Here is a 24,466-nt window from a genome sequence, read left to right as displayed (position 1 = left end):
ATTGTGTAATGAGGTCCTTTCCAGTGAAAGGCTAACTTACTGTTTACCCTGATTCTTGTGTTTGAGGAAATTCATTTAAGATACCATCATCTGAGCATTCACAGTTTGAAATTTCACTATATAACCAATGTTACCATTTCACTAGAATCTAGAATACTACTGCCAATTTTCTGATTGGTCTAATAATTGTGAAACATTATCCTCTATCAGTTTTTTTCTCTTTGCTGGTAAGGATGGAAAATGAGAAATTCTGAGTCCTCAACTGTGTTCACTGAGAATCAAAAAATAAAAAAGACTATAATGATGTTGTCTCCATGTATCTTTTATATCTTCTTGAAAGATGATGTAATACTTTGGATGATGCAATAGGAAAAATGAAAATGGTAATAGTAATGATTTATTTTAATATTATACCATCCTTCTAGGTGATTCTATCATTTTTTTGTTTTCTTTTGGTTTAGTCTTTTTTAGCATAGTTGGGAATAACTGATGAGTAATGATAAAATAATTCCTACTTTGATAAAAAAACAAAATATTTCATGATATAAGAAGAATAAGATCACTGGGATTTCAATAATATATCATAGATTTATAAAAGGATCCAATAGATTCATATGGTAATTGTAAGAAGGAATTTTAATCTGTTTTTCAAAAGTGTAAGTAAATTTTCTCTTTATTCTTTGTTCTTTAAAAATAATAAAGTATCAATCCTCACAAATAGTTAGAAATGCTCAAAAAAGAATATCAAAAGTGATGAGTACAATATACCCTGAGGGGTTAATGAGATATGTTGTAGGCAACAGTTTTGAATGGAGATTATGAACTGCCCTCCCCAAATTCTACCCTCCACCATACTAACATTTATTCTTTAATGGGAAGCTAGACCCATTTGAAGATAAATAATGAAAAGACAGAAAAAGAAAGGAGAAAAGAAATAAAAGAATCACTTATAAAAACAAATGAAAAAGTCTTCTGTTACCTCACAGAAATAGCACAACATGATCTCACTTTAAAAATGAGCCGCCTTTTGGGGCTCCTGGATGGCTCAGTCAGTTGGGCCTCTTGGTTTCGGCTCAGGTCATGATCTCAGGGTTGTGGGATTGAGCCCGGTGTCATGGGGCTCCACGCTCAGCGGGGAGGCTGCTTCTCTCCCTCTCCCTCTGCCCTGCCCCCCAACCCCACCCCACCCCTGCTCTAACTCATGCACACACTCTCTCTCTCAAATAAATAAATACATCTTAAAAAAAAGTGAGCCACCTAAAACTAATATTACACTATATGTTAACTGGAATTTAAATAAAAACTTAAAAATATAATAAAAATAAAAATGAGCTCAATCAAGAGAATAAAGAGCTCAAAAAATATAGATTAACAAAAGGAGATAAAAAATGAACTGATAAAGCCCAGAGAAATTTGAGAATATTATATTAATAAGAGTCTCATTAAAATAGTGAAAACTAGAATGAAAGTATAAACCCACTTAATGACATAACAAGTAGTTTTGAGGAAATCATACAGAATAAAATGGAAAAGGATAAGTATACCTAAGTAATTGCAAAGGGAATTTCAGATAAAATTTCATAGCAACACTCATGGAGAATTGTGTATAAAATTTCAAGAGAACAAAAGTTAACTGGGAAATTTCATAATAGCCAAGTTATCCTTCAAATACAAATGTAGTAGACATGCAGGTTTTCTTCTAGCAGACATGCATTTGAAAAAAAATTTAGGGGTGTCTGGGTAGCTCAATTGGTTAAGTGTCTGCCTTCAGCCAAGGGTTCTGGGATTGAGCCCCACATTAGGCTCTCTGCTCAGTGGGGAGTCTGCTTCTCCCTCTCCTGCCTCTCCCCTGGCTTGTGCTCTCATACTCTCTCGCTCACTCTCTCTCTCAAATAAATAAATAAAATCTTTTAAAAAAATTAAAAAATTAAAAATTAAAAAATTTTATTCAAGTATAGTTGACACAAAATGTGCCCTTGGTTTTAGGTGTACAGTATATACATTCTTAAGCATCCAAGAATTTAGGAAATACAAGCCCCAAGAGCTTCTTTTAGAGAAATTAAAATGAAAATAGATGATGAAATCCAACCAAGAAAGAGTTAAATAAAACTAGCAACTCGAGGAACTGGTTACTCCATTTAAATGAAGGATTAATACTAAACAACTGTGTTAATTATGTAATGATATAGAATTTAAATGTTATAAAACTTAATAATGTAAAAATAGTATATAAAAATTGAGGTATTAGAGAAAGGATAGAGAGTATAAGTGTAATAATTTTGTCATCTTTCAAAACAGGTAATCAATAGGTAATACTTAAGCTTGAAAGTATAGTTTAAAAGTTTTTTTCTGTTCTTTTTTTAGCAACTTTAACTAGATCTTCAGAAACTAATATCTCTTAAAGTAACAAATTTTCTGTTTTATTCACTTGTAGGTTTTATATCTAGTACTTCATAAAGTAGCAAGTGTAATATGATCCAGGTTTTGTTATGAATACTTTTATCTAAAATTTTATATAAATACAGAAATATATCAAGAGAAATGTTTATCATATATTAATTATTATTTGGGGGTATTAGTATTTGAGGCTTAAAAAATTTTTTTTAAACAACTGTAGAACATTTCCTTCATCACAGAAAGTTCTGTAACAATGTTTCTCTGGAAGGATCTGATCTGGATCTGAAATGATCCAACTTTTTGGTTGTGTTCACGGTAAGTATGGGAGGTAATTTACCTACAATTTAGAGTATACAGTGTAATATTAATAAGTTATGTAGAAAAAAATACTTATAACCCAACTTATTTTTGTCTTCTCTACCACCCTTGTATAGTATAAAGAACAATAGGCTGTCAGAAGTCCTAGAGTCTAGTGCCTGCTTTAAAAGTTATATACCTGTGACTGTGGCATAGTAACTCACTTCCAGCCTCAGGTGGCTGATTAATAAATTAGGAAAAATAATGTCTACCTTGACTACCCACAGGACTCTGTGAGCCTTAGATAAGTTGAAATCTGTGAAAATGCTTTATAAAAAATAGAGATAATACAGTGTGAGCACATTAGATAAGGAAAGAAGACTTAGATTCTTAGTAAGTTTCAAGTCTCAAACCAAACAAATTACCAGGATAGTTAAAAATAAATAAATAAACTTACATTATCATTGGGGGAATCCACCATCAATAATCTACGAAAGAATGCCGGATGATTTAGATATAGATAAAATTTTCTGATTGTCAGAGAACAGGGAATATATACCCTGGAAATTTAAGTTAAGTTTGACTTCAAGCCCTAGCAGGGAGTCTAGGTGGTATTGATTCAATAGCACCATATTCCATACTACTTTATCTATCTTTTCATATATATGAGCCAAGTGTTTACATTTCTTTGTATCTGCCACAGTACCTAGCACAGTTGTTTTCATATGTGAGAATGCAGTAATACTGATTGCTTTGTTTTAGGAACAATCTTTTGCTTAAAGTTTACTGGTTCACAAAAATATCAGAATGTAATTTTTTTTCTATTTAAAATATCCTAAAGAGTTGCTCTGTGAATCACTCTTTATCTTATAGATTTATAATTTTCATCTCTTGATTATTGTTCTGTAAAGGTGGTTATGGAAATAAAGGTAGATTTTGTTCCTAGAAGGTGTTTCCCCATAATTCTGAAAAGATAGAAGATGGGGAATACTGTTAAAGAAAGAGAACTGTTTAGTACTGCTTTTGCTTTTACTATATATATTTTTTTATTTATGTGAAACCCTTTCCCATTCTACTGAATTTCCCATTCTATTGAATTTATCCTGATTTAGCATAAAGCATCATTTTTTTCGTTGTTGAAGGAGATAATGGTCTTTTGAAAATGAGTGGCACAATGGAACAATGCAAATCTTGTGGAGCATTTTCTTGATTTTGAAGAATTTTCTTTTGTAGAAAACTTTGTTATACTATATGTAGCTCAGAGGATGATAGTAAGTCAGAAAGACAAAATAAAGTAGAATTTGGAAAATAGAAGAATTTGGAAAATAGAAGAAACAGAATTGGTATAAGTAAATTTGAAATTTTGTGAACTGAAAGTAGCTGTCATGGGACTGAGTAATGTTGATTCTGAGAGCCAACAGGAGGGTAAATACTTTAGCCTTCTTAGGCTATGCCTTGCCTTTATTGAGTCTACCCCAACCTGTAAAACATGTACAGTTCCCAGTGCTTAGGGTTCCCTTCTCCTTACCTTCCACTCCTGTGCTCCTTATTCCAGAGTGTGTGAATCTTTTGTTAGATGGCTTCATAAGACCTCAGCCCTTTGGGTTGTTAAAATACATTTTTTATTACAAAAGTTTCTGGACTGTTACTAAGAATGATCATGTAATTCCTATACTGATGTCTGATACATCCTCTGCCAGGTGTTTTAGATCCATTAACTTATCTTCACCTAAACCTAAAGGTTTAAAGAGATATATAACTACCAGATCACAAAGTCTAGAGTTTCAAGAAAATATGTGAAAGTATCTACCACTGCTAAACAACAACAAAAACCTGCTAGTTTTTAAGCATTCTTTCTTGAGTGGCTAGATATTTATTTCCCTAATTCAGAGAGTCATTATGAGGTATCAGATTAATGGTCAATGTGTATTTTATAGAGGTAACTTAAATGTAAACATACTTCTGACTTGAGGCAAACAAAAAATACAATATGCTCATAAGAAGCTAGATTAAGAAAGTCAACTAGAAGGGACTCCCTTTTATAATAACAATAATAATTGTATTATTTAAAATATAATGAAAATAACAATTTTTATAATACATAAAATAAGTAAAAATAGAAACTAAAAATATTAATAGGAGAGACAATGTGAAAATATGTAAATATACATTTGACAGAAGATTCATCCAGAGTTTATGAGAAATATTTCCTTTTTTTAATCTTTTACATTTGTATACTTTTACAACTATTGAAGCCATAATTTTATACTTCTCAAAATCAAGTTAATGAGCTTCCGGCCTTTGTTTTTCCTGTTGATAGTTGTAATATTCATATTACTAGGCCATTTGTAAAGATGTCCTGAAATGCTAAATATCACTATTCTTTCTTGCTATAGCTAGGGGGCAGTATTTACTCAGCTGACTCTTGGTAGACTACCACTAGGCCAAATAAAGCAAAATAATATAATGATCTGGAGAAAATAATTAAAGCATGTAGGATTTTTTTTTCATTGGGTTTCAGTTTCCATCTTTAAATCAGGAAAAGCTAATAATATTTCTAACTTAATAAGACTAATTTTATATATTTTTTGTATTTGCAATAAAATATTTCACTATTTAATTGCTATTTTTTAAATTAAAATCTGAACCAGTCTAGTATTCAAAATTATGTTATACTGCTGTCTTTCTCATATATTAGACTGCATTATGAAGATGTACCAATATCCTAAGAAATTATTTAAGATTAAAATATCAGTTAAAATTTTAAAAGGAAGAAATAAAGAAAGAATAAATAACAGGCACTACCATTCACAGAATATATTAACTATTTATTTACCTGACTTTAGTTGGTAAGAGATGACTGGTACTGGTGAGCACCTAGGAGTTATTATGTATTAAAGAAATGTTTTCAACTTGAATTATTACTTTTCAAATATTATTAGAATATGCTTCATTTCACTTATTTCTAATAACTTTTTATAATTGTTGTCAAAGTATAAGTATATAATTCAGAATTTTAAGTTTGGTGTTGTTTAAATACTTTCCACTATTTAATATGAAAGATATATAAAACCCAAGGAAGATTAGCTAATTTCTCATTATTTCATATTTATTGAAAACTTCTCAAGAAAGTGTATAATCTCATTTTTGGATCTTTTAATCTATCCTTTCAGTTATCTTCATTATATATTTTGTTCTTTCTTTCAACAAATCTTTGAGTGCCTATTATGTGCTGCCCTTTTTCCTAGGCCGTGGGTATGTCAATGAAAAAAAAAAAAACAAAACAGACAAAATCTCTGCCCCCATTGAATTTATATTCTAGTGGGGGATAGACAATAAAAAAGATAAATATACTATGTGATATGTTGGGTAGTGGTAAGTACTAAAGAGGAAAAAAAACTAAAGTAGGGACATGAATGTAAAGTACTCAGATGTAGAGGAAATTGAATTTTTTAATAACATAGTCAGGCGAAGGGATTGGGGGGATGGGTTAAATAAGGGATGGGGGTTAAGGAGGGCACTTGTTGTGATGAGCACCAGGTAATGCATGGAAGTGTTGAATCACTATATTGTACACCCAAAACTAATATAACACTGTTAACTAACTGGAATTAAAAACTTGAGGGAGAGGAGAGAAAGGGTGGGGGGGGCAGGAAAGGAGGGAGGGAGGGAGGAAGGAGAACAGAAAAGGAAGGGGAAGGGAAGGGATGGGAAGGAACGAAGTCAGGGAAAGCCTCATGGAAAAAGTGACTTTTGAATAAATGCCTTAAGGAACTGAGGGAAAGAGCAATTGAAGCAGAAGCAATAGCAAGTGCTAAAGCCCTCAGGAGGTGTAAGCATTCCAGGGATGTTGAAGAAGCAGCCAGGAGACCAATGTGACTGGAGCTCAATGAACAAGGAGGTGAGAGTCAAAGAGGACCAGATTTTACATCAAAGCAGATTTCATAGTTAAGACTTCAGCTTTTACAGTGTTGGAAAGCCACTGGATACTGTTGACCAGAGGAATGATATGTTCTGATCTAAACATTTTAATAAGATCATTCTGGCTGTTATGGTAAGAGAAATCCAAGGAAGAACACAGATAGAATTTAAAAAGGTTAGTCATGCACTATTGTAATAATCTAGGCAAGAGTGGCTTGAATCAGGAAATTAGCGGTAGGGGTGGTAAGCAGTTTTTACATTCTGGAATAATTTTGAAGGTAGAGCCAGCAGGATTGCTGGTGGCAGATGTACAATGTAGGAGAAAGAGAAGTTAAGAATGATGCCAGAATTTTTTTACCTGAAGACTATACTTGGAGCACAAATTTTTGAAGTAGTCTCAGGAGCTCAGTTTGGGACATGTTTTGTATATCTGTTAGACATACAAGTGGAAATGTCAACTGGCATTTAGACGTGGGTTTGAAATTCAGGGGAGAGGCCTGGGATAGAGCTATAAAAATGGGGGAGTTCTCACACTGTATATAATCATTTGGAGAAAATAGAAAAGAGGAAAAGTCCAAGGACTGAAAATAGGGGATGCCAATATTTAAGTCAAGGAGATGAAGAAGAACCAACAAAGGAGATGGAGCAACAATCAGAAAGGTAAGAAGAAAAGTAGATGAATGTGGTATCTTGGAAGTCAAATCGGAGAGGCGGGTTGAGAAGGTAAGAGTAGTTAACTATGGCAAACCCTGATGATTGCTAAAGAAGAACTGAGAAGGAGAATTGGCTATTAGATTTAGCAACGGGGAAATCTTTTATGATGAAGATAGGAGCAGTTTTGGTGGTGAGGTGGAGGCAAGAACCTAAATGGAATGAATTGAGAGAATATGTAATGAACTTCTACTGCCCTTAATGAACTATAAGCTCCTTATAGGCTGGACCTATGTTTTGTTCACGCTGTATCCTATCCATCAGAGCAGAGAGTGAATTCTCCCTTACTCTGTCTTCTATTAATATTACTAATAGAAGTATTACTTCTGTTCTATTTAGACCTCCAACAAATTGCATAAGGCCCACTCACATTAGGGAGAACAATCTGCTTTATTAAGTCTACTGATTCACATGTTGATCTTATCCAGAAACACCCTCAAAGACACAACCAGAATAGTGTTTAACTAATAACTGGACACCCCATATCAGTCAAGTTGACACATAAAATCAACCATCGTAAGAACCATTGACTTTTTTGGTGATTATTGATATGGTTGCCTTTAAATCTACCATTTGCTATTTTTATTCTGTCTCATCAATTGTTTGTTTTCCTTTTCCTTTTTATCTGTCTTCTTTTAATTCATTGGATTTTTTTTCTGTGATTTTATTTTATCTCCTTTGTTGACATGTTAGCTATGACTCTGTTGTGTTTTCTTATTGGTTTCCCTAGGATTTATACAGTGGTCTTCAAACAGGCAGTTTTGCCTCCCAGAGGGTTTTTGGCAATGTCTAAAGACATTTTTGATGAAACTGGGTGAATACTACTGGCATCTAGTGGGTGGAGGCTGGATTGCTGCAATAATCTGAAAATGCAAAGGACATTCCCAACCAAAAGTTATCTAACCTAAAATGTGAATAGTGATGAAGAAATTCTGGTTTATATTATAATTCTTTAACTTACCACCATTTGCTTTCAAGTTATATTATACCACTTCACAGATAGTACAAATACTTTATAATATATACTTCCATTTTCCCCTCCCAGTGTTTGTGTTATAGTTGTCCTAAATTCTATTTCTATATATGTTATAAACCCCACAATAAATTACTATTTTTGCTTTAAAGAAATTACTATTTTTAAAGATTTTTTAAAAATAAAAGTCTTATATTCAGCCACATACACATTTACAATCCCTGTATGTCTCTTCATTCTGTGTAGATCTAGATTTCCATCTGGTATCATTTCCTTTCTGCCTGGAAGACTTCTTCAGTATTTCTTGTAGTATAGGACTGCTGGTGATGAATTTTTTCAGTTTCTATGTGTGTGAAAGAGTCTTTATTTTACCTTTTGTCTTCAAAAGATATTTTTGCTGAGCATACAATTCTACATAGATTTTTTTAATACTTTAAAAATGTTGCTACACTGTCATTAATTGGGCACTGACAAAACATTTTTTGAGAAGAATCTTCTCATTGATGCTCTTACATAATGTGTGTGTGTGTGTGTGTGTGTGTCTAGCTATGGCTTATAAGATTTTTCTCTTTACCACTGATTTTGAGGAATTTGAGTATGATGTGCCTTGGTGTGGTTTTCTTCATGGGTCTTGTGTTTGGGCAACTTGAGATTATTGGATCCTATTAGTTTTTAGTTTTCACCAAATTTGGAAAATGTTCAAGCTATTATTTCTTCAAATATTTCTGTCCCCTTTCATATTTTCTCTCTCTCATTTCGTATCTCTAATAACATACATATTTAGCTGATTGAAGTTGCTCACTGATGCTCAGGGCTGTTTTTTGTTTTTTTGTTTTTGTTTGTTTGTTTTTGTCCTTTTTCTTCCTTTGTTTCACTTTGGGTACTTTCTATTTCAGTGTTTTCAAGTTCACTAATTTTTTCATCTGCAGTGTCTGATCTGCTCTTAAATCCCATCCAGTATATTTTTTTTATCTCAGACATCCTACTTTTCATCTCTAAAATTTGATTTTTTTGGGTTTTTTTTTTTTTTTTTGGATCTGCCATGTCTCTACTTAACATAAACCTCCTTAGCTTTTTGAACATATGAAATATAGTTATAAAAAGTATCTTAACATCATTGCCTGGTATTACAAACATGTCAGTTCTGTGTGCATTTTTGAATTATTGATGAATTGATTGAATTATTTTTCTCCTCATTATGGATCACTTTTTTCTGCTATTTTTTACTACTGGTATTTTTATTAGATTCCAGACATTATGAATTTTACCTTGTTGAATATTAGATATTTTTATATTCTTATAAATATTCTTGAGCTTTATTTTGGGATGTAACTAACTAACATTGAAACAATTTGATCCTTTCAGGGGCGCCTGGGTGGCTCAGTTGGTTAAGTGACTGCCTTCAGCTCAGGTCATGATCTTGGAGTCATCGAGTCCCCCATCAGGCTCCCTGCTCAGCAGGGAGTCTGCTTCTCCCTCTGACCCTACTTCCTCTCATGATCTCTCTCTCTCTCATTCTCTCTCTCAAATAAATAAATAAAATCTTTGAAAAAAAAAGAAACAATTTGATCCTTTCAAAGCCTGCTTCTAAGGTTATTAAGTAAGACTGTAGCAGCATAATTTGGAAGCATAATTTTGCTAATATTACTAAGGCAATACTCTTTTGAGTACTCTACCCAATTACTTGTTTATTATAGGTTTTTTGTTCATTTATTAGTTTGTTTTTTTATTCTGACTGATGGTAAGATGAACTATTCCTGGCTTTGTGTGAGCCTGGCAAGTTTTCCCTCTGATCTTTTGAAGTGATTCCTTCCCTACTTTGTGTAGTTTCCTCATACAATGCCCTCTTCACTCTGTGGGAAAACAGATTGTTAGCTTGTTACTGAAGCTGAAGTAATTCAGTTAAGATTCCTAATGGCAAATAATTGGCTTTGATCAGGAGGGTAGAGGTATTGTAATATAATTTATGTCATGTCCTTTAAAGAAAGGAAAACTAAAAAATAGTGATGAAACATATATTTACTATTTTTAAACTTAAATTAAGCTGAAGAGTTTGGATTTTGTTATATTTTATTGTTTTCTACAATCCATACTCTTTACAGTAAAATCACATACCTTTATACTTTTCAGTTTTCACTTTTATAATGTCACTTGAAAGAACTGTCTATGTGTATATAAATGATCTTGTGGAGAGCAATGAGCTTTATTTCACATACAGTACTTAGATTTTAAGGTACTGTGTAATTATACCTAGGGTTCTTGACCAGCATTTTGATGGCATAAATACTCAGTGGTGTGCTATGCAAAGACATGTGCAACTCTACTCATAAATTCATAATTGATAAGTGTTGAAAGAATATTTAAACCCTAAAGGTAGTACAGAAATCTTTGTCTAATGGTAGACTGCATTGATACCCAAAGTACAATAAAATTAGAGCTTTTTCAGATTTTTCTATAAATTATTGATTTTTGATACCTGCTACTGACAAAGGAGATTTTACTCTACTTTTAGAAATTAGGAATGATTTCTCACTTTCAAAATGTCAAAAAATTAATTGAAAGTATGTGTACAAGTGTGTGTGTGTGTGTATGTATTTATTTTCATTCCTAGACAGTAAACTTAGGAAAATAAATTTGTCACTCAGCTGAAGACCCATTTCATTTCAGGATCTCATTACTTTTATTCTGTTATGAAGTTTCCTATTAATTTAGAGAGTGGTAATAGAAAGCATATGCTTCATAGTACCTTTTTATGAGACATTTTGGACATTTTTCAAATACCATCTTAACAATTCTCAAAAAATACTAAGGGTAACTCCATACTGATAAGGACCATTAAAATCCCAGAAATATTTTTGTAAAAATCTGAAAGTATACCCTTGGAATTGGCTTGTTAATATTGTGTTTGGGTTAGACATTGTCTTGAGTATTTTCTTTGATGAAATGAAGACATTCTGTGGAATAATCCTTGGCGAAAGTGTCATCTGCAGCATTTGTAAGAGATAATATTATTTAAAAGAGTATTTGTGGTAATAATATAATTATTGACATTCACTCTTATTTTAATCAGTGGAGTAGACCAAAGCATTGAATATTTTTTACATTCAGTTTATTAGTAATCATTGTAATTATATTTTATTTCTTCTTTATCCATCCCTGGAACCCCTTTCCTCTTCCACCCATAGCTCTATGCCATCCCTTGGTTTCTCACAATGTTTACTCGTAAGTATCATTTTCCCTTTTCTTTCAGTATCGTATTAGTAAAAGGACAGCTCCATTCTTCCCCAGTATATTATAGTTACAGTGATATTAAACAGATATAATTACATAAACATCCTTATGTAATTCTAATGTAATAGAGTTGGGTAGGGAGAAATTTGAATTGTTTTGACTGATGAATATCAAGAAGAGTATTGCATAGGATGAGTGTTGCATGGTGATGTGTAGGATGCCTATCTTACATGTCATGACATTCATACAATCTCTGCCTTCTAATGAAAAAGAAATTAACATTAACTATAGTACTTACGTAGAGTTTTTTGGAAGACAACTTTTACAAACCAAATGAGACTCAATTTTTAGAGATCCTCTAATAGCTAATACTTTTGCTATTTCCAAACCTGGAATTCCTCTAGAAATAGATTATGTGGATATATAATAGTTTAATCAATTACAGGTATTAATATGGTGAGCATTCTGCTTAAATGGGTACAAATGACAAATGGAATACTATATTTAGAGTAGATCTGTATGCATTGGCCTGGAAGGATATCCACAGTATCGTTAAGTGTAAAAACTGAAGTTGCAAAAAATGGGATAAAATTTTTATGGGAACTTAATAAAGCAATTATTTAGAATGCATAATAAAAATGTTACAATACTCAATCTAAAACAGGACTAAATTTCATCTAGGTAAATAAATTTATGAGAACAGTATAACAAGGAAATTCTAGGAAGAAATATAATGAATGAAACAACTATACCAGGATTGATGATGGAGGTTAGAAAATGTCATCTATTTGACCAATCTGATTATCAAATTTTAAAGATGCCTTAGGAAGCAATAAATATTGTATGAAAACAGTTCTATAAACATTTAATGAAGCCAAACCAAAAATAGTGTTTATGAACATTTTATAAAACCAAATAAACATTTTATAAAAACAGTTTGGTAGTATTTGTTCTTCAACAGCTTTGACCATAAGGCATTTGTCATATGTCTAGTAAAACAGCTTGTTATTGTTTTAATTTGTTATTTTGTTTTTTATTTTAATTAATATATTTATATTTTGTTATTTTACAGATGTATTTCCACTGCACAAAATTTTCCACCTCTGGGATACCTTACTCCTTGGGAATTCCTCTTTCCCATTCTGTATTGGAGTAGCAATTCTCCAGCAGCTACGGGACCGGCTTTTGGCTAATGGCTTTAATGAGTGCATTCTTCTCTTCTCTGATTTACCAGGTACAGATATAAATAAATAGAATCACTAAATGAAATGTAATTATAAGATAAAGAGGCAGTCTTATAGCAATTTGCAAAAATAATCATCCAAGATTTCAAAATCTCTTCTTGAGCCTTGACTTCCTTCTCTGGATTCTCTCTCACTCATATACTGCCACATCTGCTGTTCCAGCATTGTAGGTACAAACCTGGGTCATACTAGATGGCCGTGGTTTACTTGCAAGTCAGTGATGCCACCAAAAGGGTAAAAGAACTGGGGACAGTAACATATTTGCCTTCAATCTTAGGATGGGCCTGTTTATCTTCAGCTGATAGAGTCAATAGGCTACTTGGTTAGGTGTTTAAGAATCTATATTTTCACAAAGATGTAATCCACATGGAACTTTGCTCTCTCCTATCCATAGCTGCTTACTAACCATTTGACAGTTTGAGGAAAGGAAACGCTGTGCCCTTGGGAGGGCACATAACACTCCTAGGAAATTCCATGTCATACAGTGCGGGATAGTAAGTTAAGCTATATATTATATTCACAAGTGAAGAGTTTGTAAATCTAGGTGTCAAAAGCTAAGTGTGGAAATAGGAAATAAAACTATGGTCTAAGCTTTGCTGCTGTGGTTGCAAAGATGAAAGTAATGTGACTACCTAAGATATAACAATCTGGAACTAAAAAACTATATTTTTGCAGAAACCAAAACGTTTTTCAGGTAGAAAAATTCTACTTTCTTCAAACAGCGTTTCATTGGTTCCAGCCCGTCTGCTGAGTTTGTTGTTGTTCATAGTTTTAGGCAGGCACAAGTGACTGCTGATAATAAATGCACTTAAAGTTATCCAAGAGATAAATTTGCCTAAAAAACAAAGAACAAAAGAAAGGAGGGCATGTGATGTAATGAGCACTGGGTATTATATAAGACTGGTGAATCACTGACCTCTCTCTTGAAACTAATAATACATTATATGTTAATTAATTGAATTTAAATTTTAAAAAACGATTAAAAAATAAAACCTCAAAATAAAGGGTACCTTAAGATTACATATCTATTAAGCACTCTCAAGAGAAATAAGAAAACTGCTACCTACCCTGATTTTTATCTTTAGTGGATGATCTATATTTGGTACTTCACTGTCTCTCTGTTGTTGAAAATGCTCGTCCTTTTGGGAAAATACTAACAAAAATGCTTGGAATAATAACAAAAATGCTTGGATTTATGTAAAATTTCTCCTTCCTTCTTTCCCCCAAATTCAGAGTATTGCCATCATCTAACTTATCAAACTTAAGTTATTTTTTTATATGAACAAATAATAGTTCAGTTCTTATATTATTTGTTTCTGGGAGATTCCTTTTGAAAATCAAATTATCTATTTTTTTTTCTTTTGGCATTGAATAGTAATAAAGAAGCTGGTTTCACAAACTAGAACACTGTCTTGTACCCTGCGATGTTTTGCTCTCATTCCCAACTTAAACAGAGGATGATTAATTAGGATTAAAAGAATTTTTCTGGTCAGTTCTAAAATAAAATCAGAAATGCTGATTGTGCATTTTGAAATCAAGCAAATTTAATGCCTTTCCAATTTCATACATAAATGCACCGTTAAATACTGATGAAAGAATCTGTTGTCAGATTGTATAGGCATATTAACAGTAACTCTGCTTGTCCATTAAAATAAAATTATTATTTCTCAAATCAGAAAGTAAGAACACATTTGTTAGGACTGACTCGTTGAAAAGGTAAACTCTACCTACTTTGAAAATAGGATGCCTTCTATTGATGTGAATTGCCTTGATCCTTAGCCATTATTCTGGCTCATCATTTGCTTGGTTACTGTATATAATTCCTGTTTGGGAAGAAAGAAATTATAATAAAAATATGACTTAAAAAAAACAGAAGGGGTCTAAACGTAGACCTTGCCCTAAAGTATACCCGTGTTTTATTTTTAATCAAAGGACACTTATTTGGGATGTATTTCCTAAGTAGATCTAAAAAGATGTTGAGCTTCCTATCTGTACTTGATGCTTGAAGGAACTGGAAGCGATCATGGGAAGTCCTAAGAAGTGAATCCAGATTAATACACACAAACACACTGAACGTGCCTTTTCTAAGCAAAAATTATGTGACATAAGCTTGGAACATATTTAAAAGAAACAATCTTTTTAAGTCTACAGAAAAAGGATAGGCTAACTCTATATTTCACTTTAATTCTTGAGACAAACTTTGTAGATAAAGACAGGATAGGATCAAACATGGATTTGAACTCACTAAATACGTTGTACTTTACTGAAATCCCCATTCAACTGAGTTTAAAAGCATAAGCAAACAGCAAATTTAACTAAATTCTTTGCTGAAGCAGATTGCTTCAGAACATCTATTGACAGTAACATGATGGAAACACTACCCAGTTGGTAACATTGTGAACAAATAGGGTTGCATTTTTTTTTTTTTAGTTGTCCTTTCTAGTTGTTTCTTTCTACAAAGAGACACTCAGTAACTCTAGTTGTTAAGAGCATGGACTGTGGAACCAGATCACCTGGGTTTCAGATCCTGGCTCTGTCAGTTATAGCTGTGTGACCTTAGAGTCATGACCTAATCTCCTTGTTTCCTTAACTCTAATTACATGAGAATGATAATAGTACCTACCTCATAGGTTGTTGTGTTAAATAAATATATCTAAACCTAGAGCAGTACTGGCACAAAGCAAACACGATGTAAGTGATTATTTTTATTAATGTCATCATCATTATTATGCTTTTTTTCACTTTTCCATTCTATCATGACAGGCTTTCCTATTGGTGGTATAAATGCAGCAATCACCCCATTTGGCTCTTTCTATAAATTATTAAAGTAGATATCAATCATATAGATCTCCTTGTTAGCAAAAGCAATTGAGGAATTACGTAAGAAGTCAAGTAAGCCTTCTATGTTGAGTGTATATTATGACTAAGAAGAATATTTCCTTCCATTGCTCAGAGACAGTGTAGTATAGTATATAGACAGCACAGGCTTTGCAGTCAAGACAGATAAGGGTTTAAGTCCCAGCTCCGCCACACACTGCCTGTGTGAACTGGGAAACTTTCAGTGCAGTGCTCCTGCTGAAAGAGCTGTCTGTAGATAACATAGATGTAGGTGCACATCCCAGTTCTGGCACATTAATTTCTGCTTTAGTGTTATGACGAGCACTAAAGATAATATACATAACATACCTGACACAAAATCCAGTACTGAGTACACAGTATGTGCAACTATTCTTTTAAAGTATATGTAGCATTTAATATTTTAAAAATACATAAAGAACATGTAACATTCAATCTCTGTAAGTCCCCTCTCCTTTCTCCCTCCTTTGCATCACTTTATACTAACTCTTTAATTCTTGAAGAGAGAACATAGCAAAAAGATACTATTTTTGCCAAAAATTATTCCCAAATTCTATTCCCTTGTAATAGATTATATAGTGGGATGTTACCTTCTGAGGAAGTATGAATGATGCTAGAAAATGTTGCTAAAAGTTCTTGACATGTATTGCTGTGTGTGTCATTGTAGTACTAGGGGAGATAAATATGAAAGCAGTACATTTGCCATTTCTTATACAGTCTAAAAATAGAGGCAAGGTATTTTTAGAAGAAATACTGAGATTTTCATAGTGCCATCCAATACTGGATATTGGCCACTGGTGTTATGAAGACAGTTTCCAAGGTTACTACCTTTTAAGCTCAATTACAGGATGATGTCTGTCAGACTTCATTCTATCCTGTCTGATATTGTTCTGCTATAGTGTCCATCTGAATTGAACTAAGAAATGTGAAAGGAGCACAAAACAAGGACAAATCATCCAGAAATATTATATAGATAAATAATGGTGTCAGTAAAGTTAAACCCCAGTAAATGTGGGCTTGTGAAAAATACCATGTTTAGAACAAAAAGGGAAGGCAAGAGTAGACTTACTTTTGGGAAACATTCAATAATATTGATCTATGAGACTTAGCAACTTTACTTTAATGTTTTTGAGTTGTGAAGCATGTAAAGTGGATGAATTGGTTGTCAGGAAATTTTGACCACTTTCTGTGAGACCTTAAGATAAGTCATTCATTCAACACGTGTCTAATAAAAACAATTATATGACAGACATAGTTTTATGCACTGAGGTCATAAACATAAGGATAAGACAGTACCAGCCCCATAGGATGAGGAAAAAGCACTGGAGGTTTAGAACGTAGCATAAGGATGACACAGAAGTGTGCAACTGTATGACCATCTAACTTTAAGTAGGATACTAATAGAGGGTAGGATGACAGATAAAGATATTGGAGTGAATGGACTGGGATAATAGCACTGATGCTGGTAATAAAAATTGATGAAATAGAGTCCTGATTATGGGGACCCTATATGATATGCTGAGGAATTTTGGATTTATTCCATATGCAATTGGAAAGTGTTAAACAGAAAAGTGACATGATTAGATTTATATTTTAGAAAAATGATTCTTGGTGTAGCGTGCAAAATGGATTGGACACTTCTAAAATGCTATGTTTCCAAAGAATGAAAAGAGAGCAAGTGGCCCGAGATAAGTTCAAGAATATGGTAAAAGAGTACCTATTGATCTTTACCACAATAATTTACATGGCAAAGTCCTGAGAGAATTTTCAGATGCTATCTCTCTTTAGCACCTACAAAATCTTAGTAAATTGGTCTCTCACTGCACATTTCTTATGTTTTAGAATCTTCTTTTCTCCCTCCTACACTGCTGGTGGGAATGCAAAAAAAAAAAAAAAATCCTCTTTTCTAGTAATAACATTCTATCTGTGTGTTCCTTGGACTACAGATGATACTCATTACAAACAATGTTAAAATGTGAATCTGTGAGTTACTCAAGATTATTGGGTTTTGAATCTGTGCTTCTCTACTGACTATAGTATACTTCATCTCAGTATATTAAATGGTAGGAGCAGTTCTATCAGCCTGAGGATGTCAGGGAGTACTGTCCTTATGATTTACCTTGTAAAGAATGCTTCATAATAAGCATATTCAATTCCATTCATCTTGTTTTCTGTTAGTAAGATAAGCAACTTTATAGTTGTTTGTTCAGCAGTGAAAGTTCTACTATATTATTGTTGAGATGTTTTCATGTCTTAGAACATCATTACTTAGAATACTTCTCACTTTCTTCTTATAAATAATTTGTGTCAAAAATATCTGTGGTTGAGATAAGTAGATTAATAGGTTGCAGATCACCCTTATGGTTTTGGATGTTAATAAAATTATTCAAATGTTCTAAAATTTTTAATAGATAATAAATGATGCTATGTAATTGAACAAATGGAATATAACTCCATACCTAGCCTCTCCATTCTAGTCCAACTGAAAATTTTACACAAAAAAACTTTATAGGAAAAAGAAGATACAAAGACCTTGTGCTTCCTCTTTTTGTTTCTCTCAATATTTAAACATATTTTTAATTGATATAAGATTTATAGGCAGTGTAATGTATATGTGTCAATTGTACAATTCATTACATCTTGACAGTAATAAATATCTATGTAAACAACACCCTATTCAAGATATAGAATATTTGAATCACCCTAGAAAATTCCTTCATGTCACTCCCCTGTCAATCTCTACTCCCCTGTTAGCTACCACTGTTCTATTAATGTGTATGGGTTTTATCTGTTCTTGGCCTTTCTGTTTTCTCAACTGTGTCTTTTGATAAATTGATACTTTTGATTTTAATAAAGTTTATCAGTTTTTTCTTTTATGGTTATATTGTCAGGGGATGGACTGAGCTCAAGCGGGCTGATAGCCAGCTGTTGTAGTAGCCAATTAAGAAAACAAGCCAAAATTAAACAGTCAAGTCTATATGCAAGAGGCTAAACAGAAGAAAGCACCAACTCCTCCATGTTTTATTTTTCCACATGGAATAGTGGAGGGTCAGGTGGATCAGCACAGACCTGGAGGTCTAACTACCAAGGGAGCCTGGAGCAAAATGTTCCTGCAATCTAATGGACCTGGAGGCCCAGGAAGGGTGGAGTGGAAACAGATTGGAGTAGAAAAGTAGTACTTAGTACTCAATTAGAGTGGAGGAAATATCTTCAAGTTCATCTTCCTCTGATAAAGAAGTCTTTGAAAGGTATCTGAAGAAGACCTCTGCCAAAGGCAACTGATAAAAGACATCTGTGTTGAGGCTTGGACTAGGAATGTAGATATGTGTAATAGCATGGTCCGCCAGGGAGATCTGAGTCCTTGACAGCAACTGCCTTCAGAGACTACAGTGCATTGGTACAGTGCGCTGTACCAAGTCTGGTGTGAGGAGGGCAGCCTTCTCTCATGAGGCCTCCAGTTAAAGCATTTGTAATTGCCTATGGTTGAGCCTGAAAAATCATTTACGGATTTTTATCCAGAAGCCAGAATCCTCAAATAGGGTACCCTCCCTAAGAAATGTTTACCTAGTTTACCTACTCCAAAATCATTAAGATATTCTCCTCAGTTTTCTTCCAGAAGCTTATTTTAATTTTCATGTTTTGGTCTATGATCCAGTTGAATTCATTGTGTGGTATGATTTTGATATGGAGGTTCATTTATTGTCCCATATATTTATTCAGTTTTTTCAGTTCCTTTTGTTGAAAAGGCGTTCCTTTTGTTGAAAAGGCTTTCCTTTCCCCATTAAATTGCCTGAGTTTTTGTCAAAAAAATCTACAACAAAGCTGGTGGTAGTTTGATTAGGATTGCTTTGAATCTATAGATCAGATTTAGGTGCAATTGCAGTTTTATCAATTATTGAATCTTTCACTCCATGAACATGGTATATCTCCATTTATTTAGGTCTTCTTTAATTTCTCTCAGCAATGCTTGTAGTTTTAAGTGTGATATTTTGCTTATTTTTTATTAAATATATTCCTAGGTATTTTATGCTTTTCATTCTATTGTACATCAAATTTTTAAATTTATTATCCAATTATGTCAATAATATACGGAAATTCAATTGAGTTTTGAACCATGATAGCCTTCAAACTTGCTAAATTCATTTACTAGTTCTAATGGTTTTGTAGATTCCTTAGGGTTTTTTTCTAAATGTAAAAAACCATATTGTCTGAGAAGAAAGACAGTTGTATTTCTTCCTTTCCCATTTTTATGCCTTCCTTTTATTTTTCTTGCTTCATTGCACTGACTAGGACCTTCAGTCCACGTTGAATAGAATTGATGAAAACACATCTTTGTCTTGGTTCACTCTTAGGAGGGAAAAAAAAAAAAAGCATTTGATGTTTCACCATTAAGCTTTATGTTAGCTGTAGATTTTTTATAAATGCCTTTATCAAATTGAGGAACTTCCCTTCTTTTCCTAGTTTGAGAGTTTTTATGATTAATGGGTATTGAATTTTTGTCACATGTTTTTTTCAGCATTTATCATGTTAATCATATAGTGTTCCTCCCTTAGTTTCTTAATCTGAAGAATTGCATTAATTAATAGTCCATTTTGTTAAACCAACCTCAAATTTCCAGGTGTGACAGAATAAGAACTATATATTTGGTTTCTTCCCCCACTTCCTGACAACAGTTCCTAAAACACTTGTAATTACCTGAATGACAGAGATGCTAGGAGCATCTTTTATTCTAATATTTGGTCCTTGACTTTGGTTCCTGACTCAAAGGTCCTAAATCCCTTGGAATTTCCTAGGTGATAGGGCAGCAGTTTATTTTAATGAGATAAATCTTTGTGGGCTCCTACAGAACTTCAGGATAAGAGCTGGTAATCAGAAAGACCAAGCCATGATTAGAAACTTGGAACTTTCAGCCCTATCCCCTATCCTCCTAGGACAGGAGAGGAGCTGGAAATTGAGTTAGTAATCACTCGTGCCTATGTGATGAAGCCTTTATAAAAATACCTATAGAGTTCAGAGAGATTCTTGGTTGGTGAACATATCCACTTGCTGGGAGGTTCACCTCATCTTCACAGAGACAGAAGCTCCCACACTCAGGATCCTTCTGGACATTGCCCTATATGCCTCTTCATCTGGCTATTCATTTGTATCATTTATAATAAACTGGTAAACTTAAGTAAAGTGTTTCCCTGAGTTCTGTGAGCTGTTATAGCAAATTAACCTGAGAAATGGATTGTGAGACCCACAATTTATAGTCAGTTGGTCAGAAGTATAGGTGACAACCTGGGACTTGTGACTGGCATCTGAAATGGAGGCAGTCTTGTGGGACTGAGCCCTTAACTTGTGGGGTCTGTGCAAATTCTGGGTAGTTACTGTTCAGAATTTAATTAAATTGTAGGACATCCAGCTGGTATCCAGAGAGTTGGAGAATTGGTTGTTGGTATAAGAGAAAATCCCTCACATTTGATATATCAGAAATATTGTGAATAGAGATAAACTTCTAAAAACTGAATCTTCCAAAACTGAATCAGGGAGGAATAGAAAATCTGAACAGACCAGTTACTAGTAACAAAATTGAATTATTAGTCAAAAAACTACCAACAGAGGCACCTGGGTGGCTCAGTTGGTTAAGTGTCCAACTCTTGATTTTGGCTCAGGTCATGATCTTGGGGTCGTGAGATCGAGCCCCATGTCAGGCTCTGCACTAAGTGTAGAGCCTGCTTAAGATTCTCGCTCTCTCTCTCTCTCAAAACAAAAAACAAAAAAAACTCCCAAGAAAAAAGTCCAGGACAAGGTGGATTCACAGGTGAATTCTACCAAACATTTTAAGAATTAATACCTATTCTCCTCAAACTATCCCAAAAAATTAGAAGAGGAAGGAAAGCCTCCAAATACATTCTACAAGACCAGCATTACCTTGATAATAAAAGTAGACAAAGACATCACAAAAAAAAAAAGAAAAAAAGAAAGAAAAAGAAAACTGCAGACTAATAGCCCTGATGAACATAGATGCAAAAATGCTCAACAAAATATTAACAAACCACATTCAACAATATACTAAAAGGATCATTCACCACAATCAAGTAGGATTTATTTCAGGGATGCAGAGATAGTTTAGTATTCACAAATCAGTCAACATGATACATTAGCAAAATGAAGGATAAAAATCATCTGATCATCTCAACACATGCAGAAAAAGTATTTGACAAAATTCAACATCTACTCATGATAAAAACTTTCAACAAAGTACGTTTAGAGGGAACATACCTCAACATCATAAAGGCCATTTACGAAAAGCCTACAGCTAACATCATACTCAATGATGAAAAACAGAACTTTTCCTTTGATGTCAGGAACAAAACAAGGATGTCCACTCTCACCACGTTTATTCAGCGTAGTACTAGAAGTCCTAGAAACAGTAATCAGACAAGAGAAACAAATATAAGAGACATCTATATTGGTAAGGAAGAAGTTAAACAGTCACTATTTGCAGACATGATATTATACTCAGAAAACCCTAAAGACTCCACTGAAAAACTATTAGAAGTAATAAATTCAGTAAAGTTGCAGGACACAAAATTAATACACAGAAATCCATTGCATTTCTCTACACTAGTAAGGAAGTAGCAGAAAAATAAATTAAGAAAACAATCCCATTTACAATTGCACCAAAAAGAATAAAATACCTAGGAATAAACTTAACCAAGGAGGTGAAAGACCTGTACTCTGAAAATGATAAATACTGATTGAAGAAATTGAAGATGACACAAACAAATGGAAAGATAGTCTCTGCTCATGGTTTGGAAGGATTAATATTGTTAAAATGTCCATACTACCCAAAGCAATCTACAGATTTAATGCAATCCCTATCAAAATACCAACAGCATTTTTCACAGAGCTAGGACAAATAATCCTAAAATTTGTATGCAACCACAAAAGACTTCAAATAGCCAAAGCAATCTTGAGAGAGAAGAAGAAAGCCAGAGGTATCACAATCCCAGATTTCAAGATATGCTACAAAGCTGTAGTAATCAAAACAGCATGGTACTGGCACAGAAATAGACATACAGATCAATTTAACAGAATAGAGAGCCCAGAAATAAACCCATGCTTATATGGTCAATTAATCTATAACAAAGGAGGCTAGAGTATACAATGGGAAAAAAGTCTTTTCAATAAATGGTGCTGGGAAAACTGGACTGCTACATGCAAAAGAATAAAACTGGGCCACTTTGTTACACCATACACAAAAACAAACTCAAAATGGATTAAAGACCTAAATGCACTGGGTGTTATACGCAAACAATGAATCATGGAACACTACATCAAAAACTAATGATGTAATATATGGTGATTAACATAACATAATTAAAAAAAAAAAAAAGGCCTAAATGTAAGACCTGAAACCATAAAATGCCTAGAAGAAAACATAGGCAATAATTTCTTTGACATAAGCCATAGAAACATTTTTTTTAGATTATGTCTCCTTAAGCAAGGGAAACAAAAGCAAAAAATGAACTATTGGGACTACACCAAAATAAAAAGCTTTTGCACAGCAAAGGAAACCATCAACAAAACTGAAAGGCAACCTACTAAATGGGAGAAGATATTTACAAATGAAATATCCAATAAGGGTTTGATATCCAAAGTATATAAAGAATGTTTATGCAAAACAACACTGAAATAAAAAACAATCTGATTAACAAATGGGCCAAGGACCTGAATTGACATTTTCTCCAAAGAAGACATACAGATGGCAAATAAATGAATGAAAAGATGCTCAACATCATTAATCATCAGGGAAATGCAAATCAAAACCACAATGAGATTATCACCTTGCACTGTCAGAATGACTGCAATCAAAAAGACAGGAAATAACAAGTGTTAGCAGGGATATAGAGAAAAAGGATCCCTAGTGTACTGCTGGTAGGAATGTAAATTGGTACAGCCAATGTGGAAAACAGGATGGAAGTTCCTCAAAAAATTAAAAATAGAAATACCATATGATCAGTAATTCCACTACTGAGTATTACCCAAAGAAATTGAAAACATTAATTTGAAAAGATATGGGGAGGGAATGAAGGAGGGAGGGAGGGAGGGAAAGAAAGAAAAAAAGAAAATAAAAAAGAAATATTGTGAATAGACAGTTTACACTTAGAGTATACCCTTGTGTATTAGTTTCCTATATTGCTCCTGTAAAAGACTACCACAAACAACACAGATTTATGATTTATACACTGGAGATCAGAAGTTAAAAATCAGTCTGACTGGACAAAAGTAAAGGTGTTGCGAGGGCTTATTCCTTATGGAGGCTCTGAAGGGAAAAATCCATTTCCCCTTTGCCAACTTCTTGAGGCAACATGTATTCTTTTGTCTGTGGCCCCTTCATCTTTAACGCCCACTGCATAATGTTGTCACATCTCTTTCTACTTCCTTCCTCTAAACTCATGCTCCTTCTTATAAGGTTACTTGTGATTATATTGGGTCCTCCTGGATAATTCATGATGATCTGTCCATCTCAAGATCCTCAACTTAATCACATTTCAAGGTTCTTTTGTCTATAGTGGAACATATTCATAGGTTCTGAGGCTTAGGATGTATATATCCTTGGGGGTCCTTATTTAACCTACCACACTTAAGTAGTATTTTGTTAAGGACCTTATGTCTATGTTCATGAGAAATACTGGGTTTTAATTTTCATATATTTTTCTCAGATTTTTGTATCAGAGTTATACTGGGTTATATCAGGTTTACTTAAGGTTATAGTCTTAAAACAAGTGGGAGTATTCCCTCTTTTTCTGTCTTCAGAATGAATTTGTGCAAGATTGTTAGAAATTCT

At 33.4% G+C, this 24,466-nt stretch overlaps 1 protein-coding gene across 4 annotated transcripts in view; it reads left to right on the top strand.

Moving 5' to 3' along the window:
* Nucleotides 1–24,466, top strand: part of TBCK (TBC1 domain containing kinase) — a 243,483-nt gene that overhangs the window by 107,883 nt on the left and 111,134 nt on the right. For all 4 annotated transcript variants that reach the window (XM_032400952.1, XM_032400950.1, XM_032400951.1 and 1 more), the window contains 2 exons: nt 11,485–11,521; nt 12,603–12,764. In XM_032400952.1, coding sequence (XP_032256843.1) covers nt 11,485–11,521; nt 12,603–12,764 — 199 coding nt within the window. The remainder of the gene's footprint in view (nt 1–11,484; nt 11,522–12,602; nt 12,765–24,466) is intronic.

The sequence above is a fragment of the Phoca vitulina genome, unplaced genomic scaffold (assembly GCF_004348235.1).
Source record: "Phoca vitulina isolate PV1807 unplaced genomic scaffold, GSC_HSeal_1.0 scaffold3, whole genome shotgun sequence".
Taxonomy (NCBI): Eukaryota; Metazoa; Chordata; class Mammalia; order Carnivora; family Phocidae; genus Phoca; species Phoca vitulina.
This window is presented reverse-complemented; position numbering and strand designations above follow the sequence as displayed.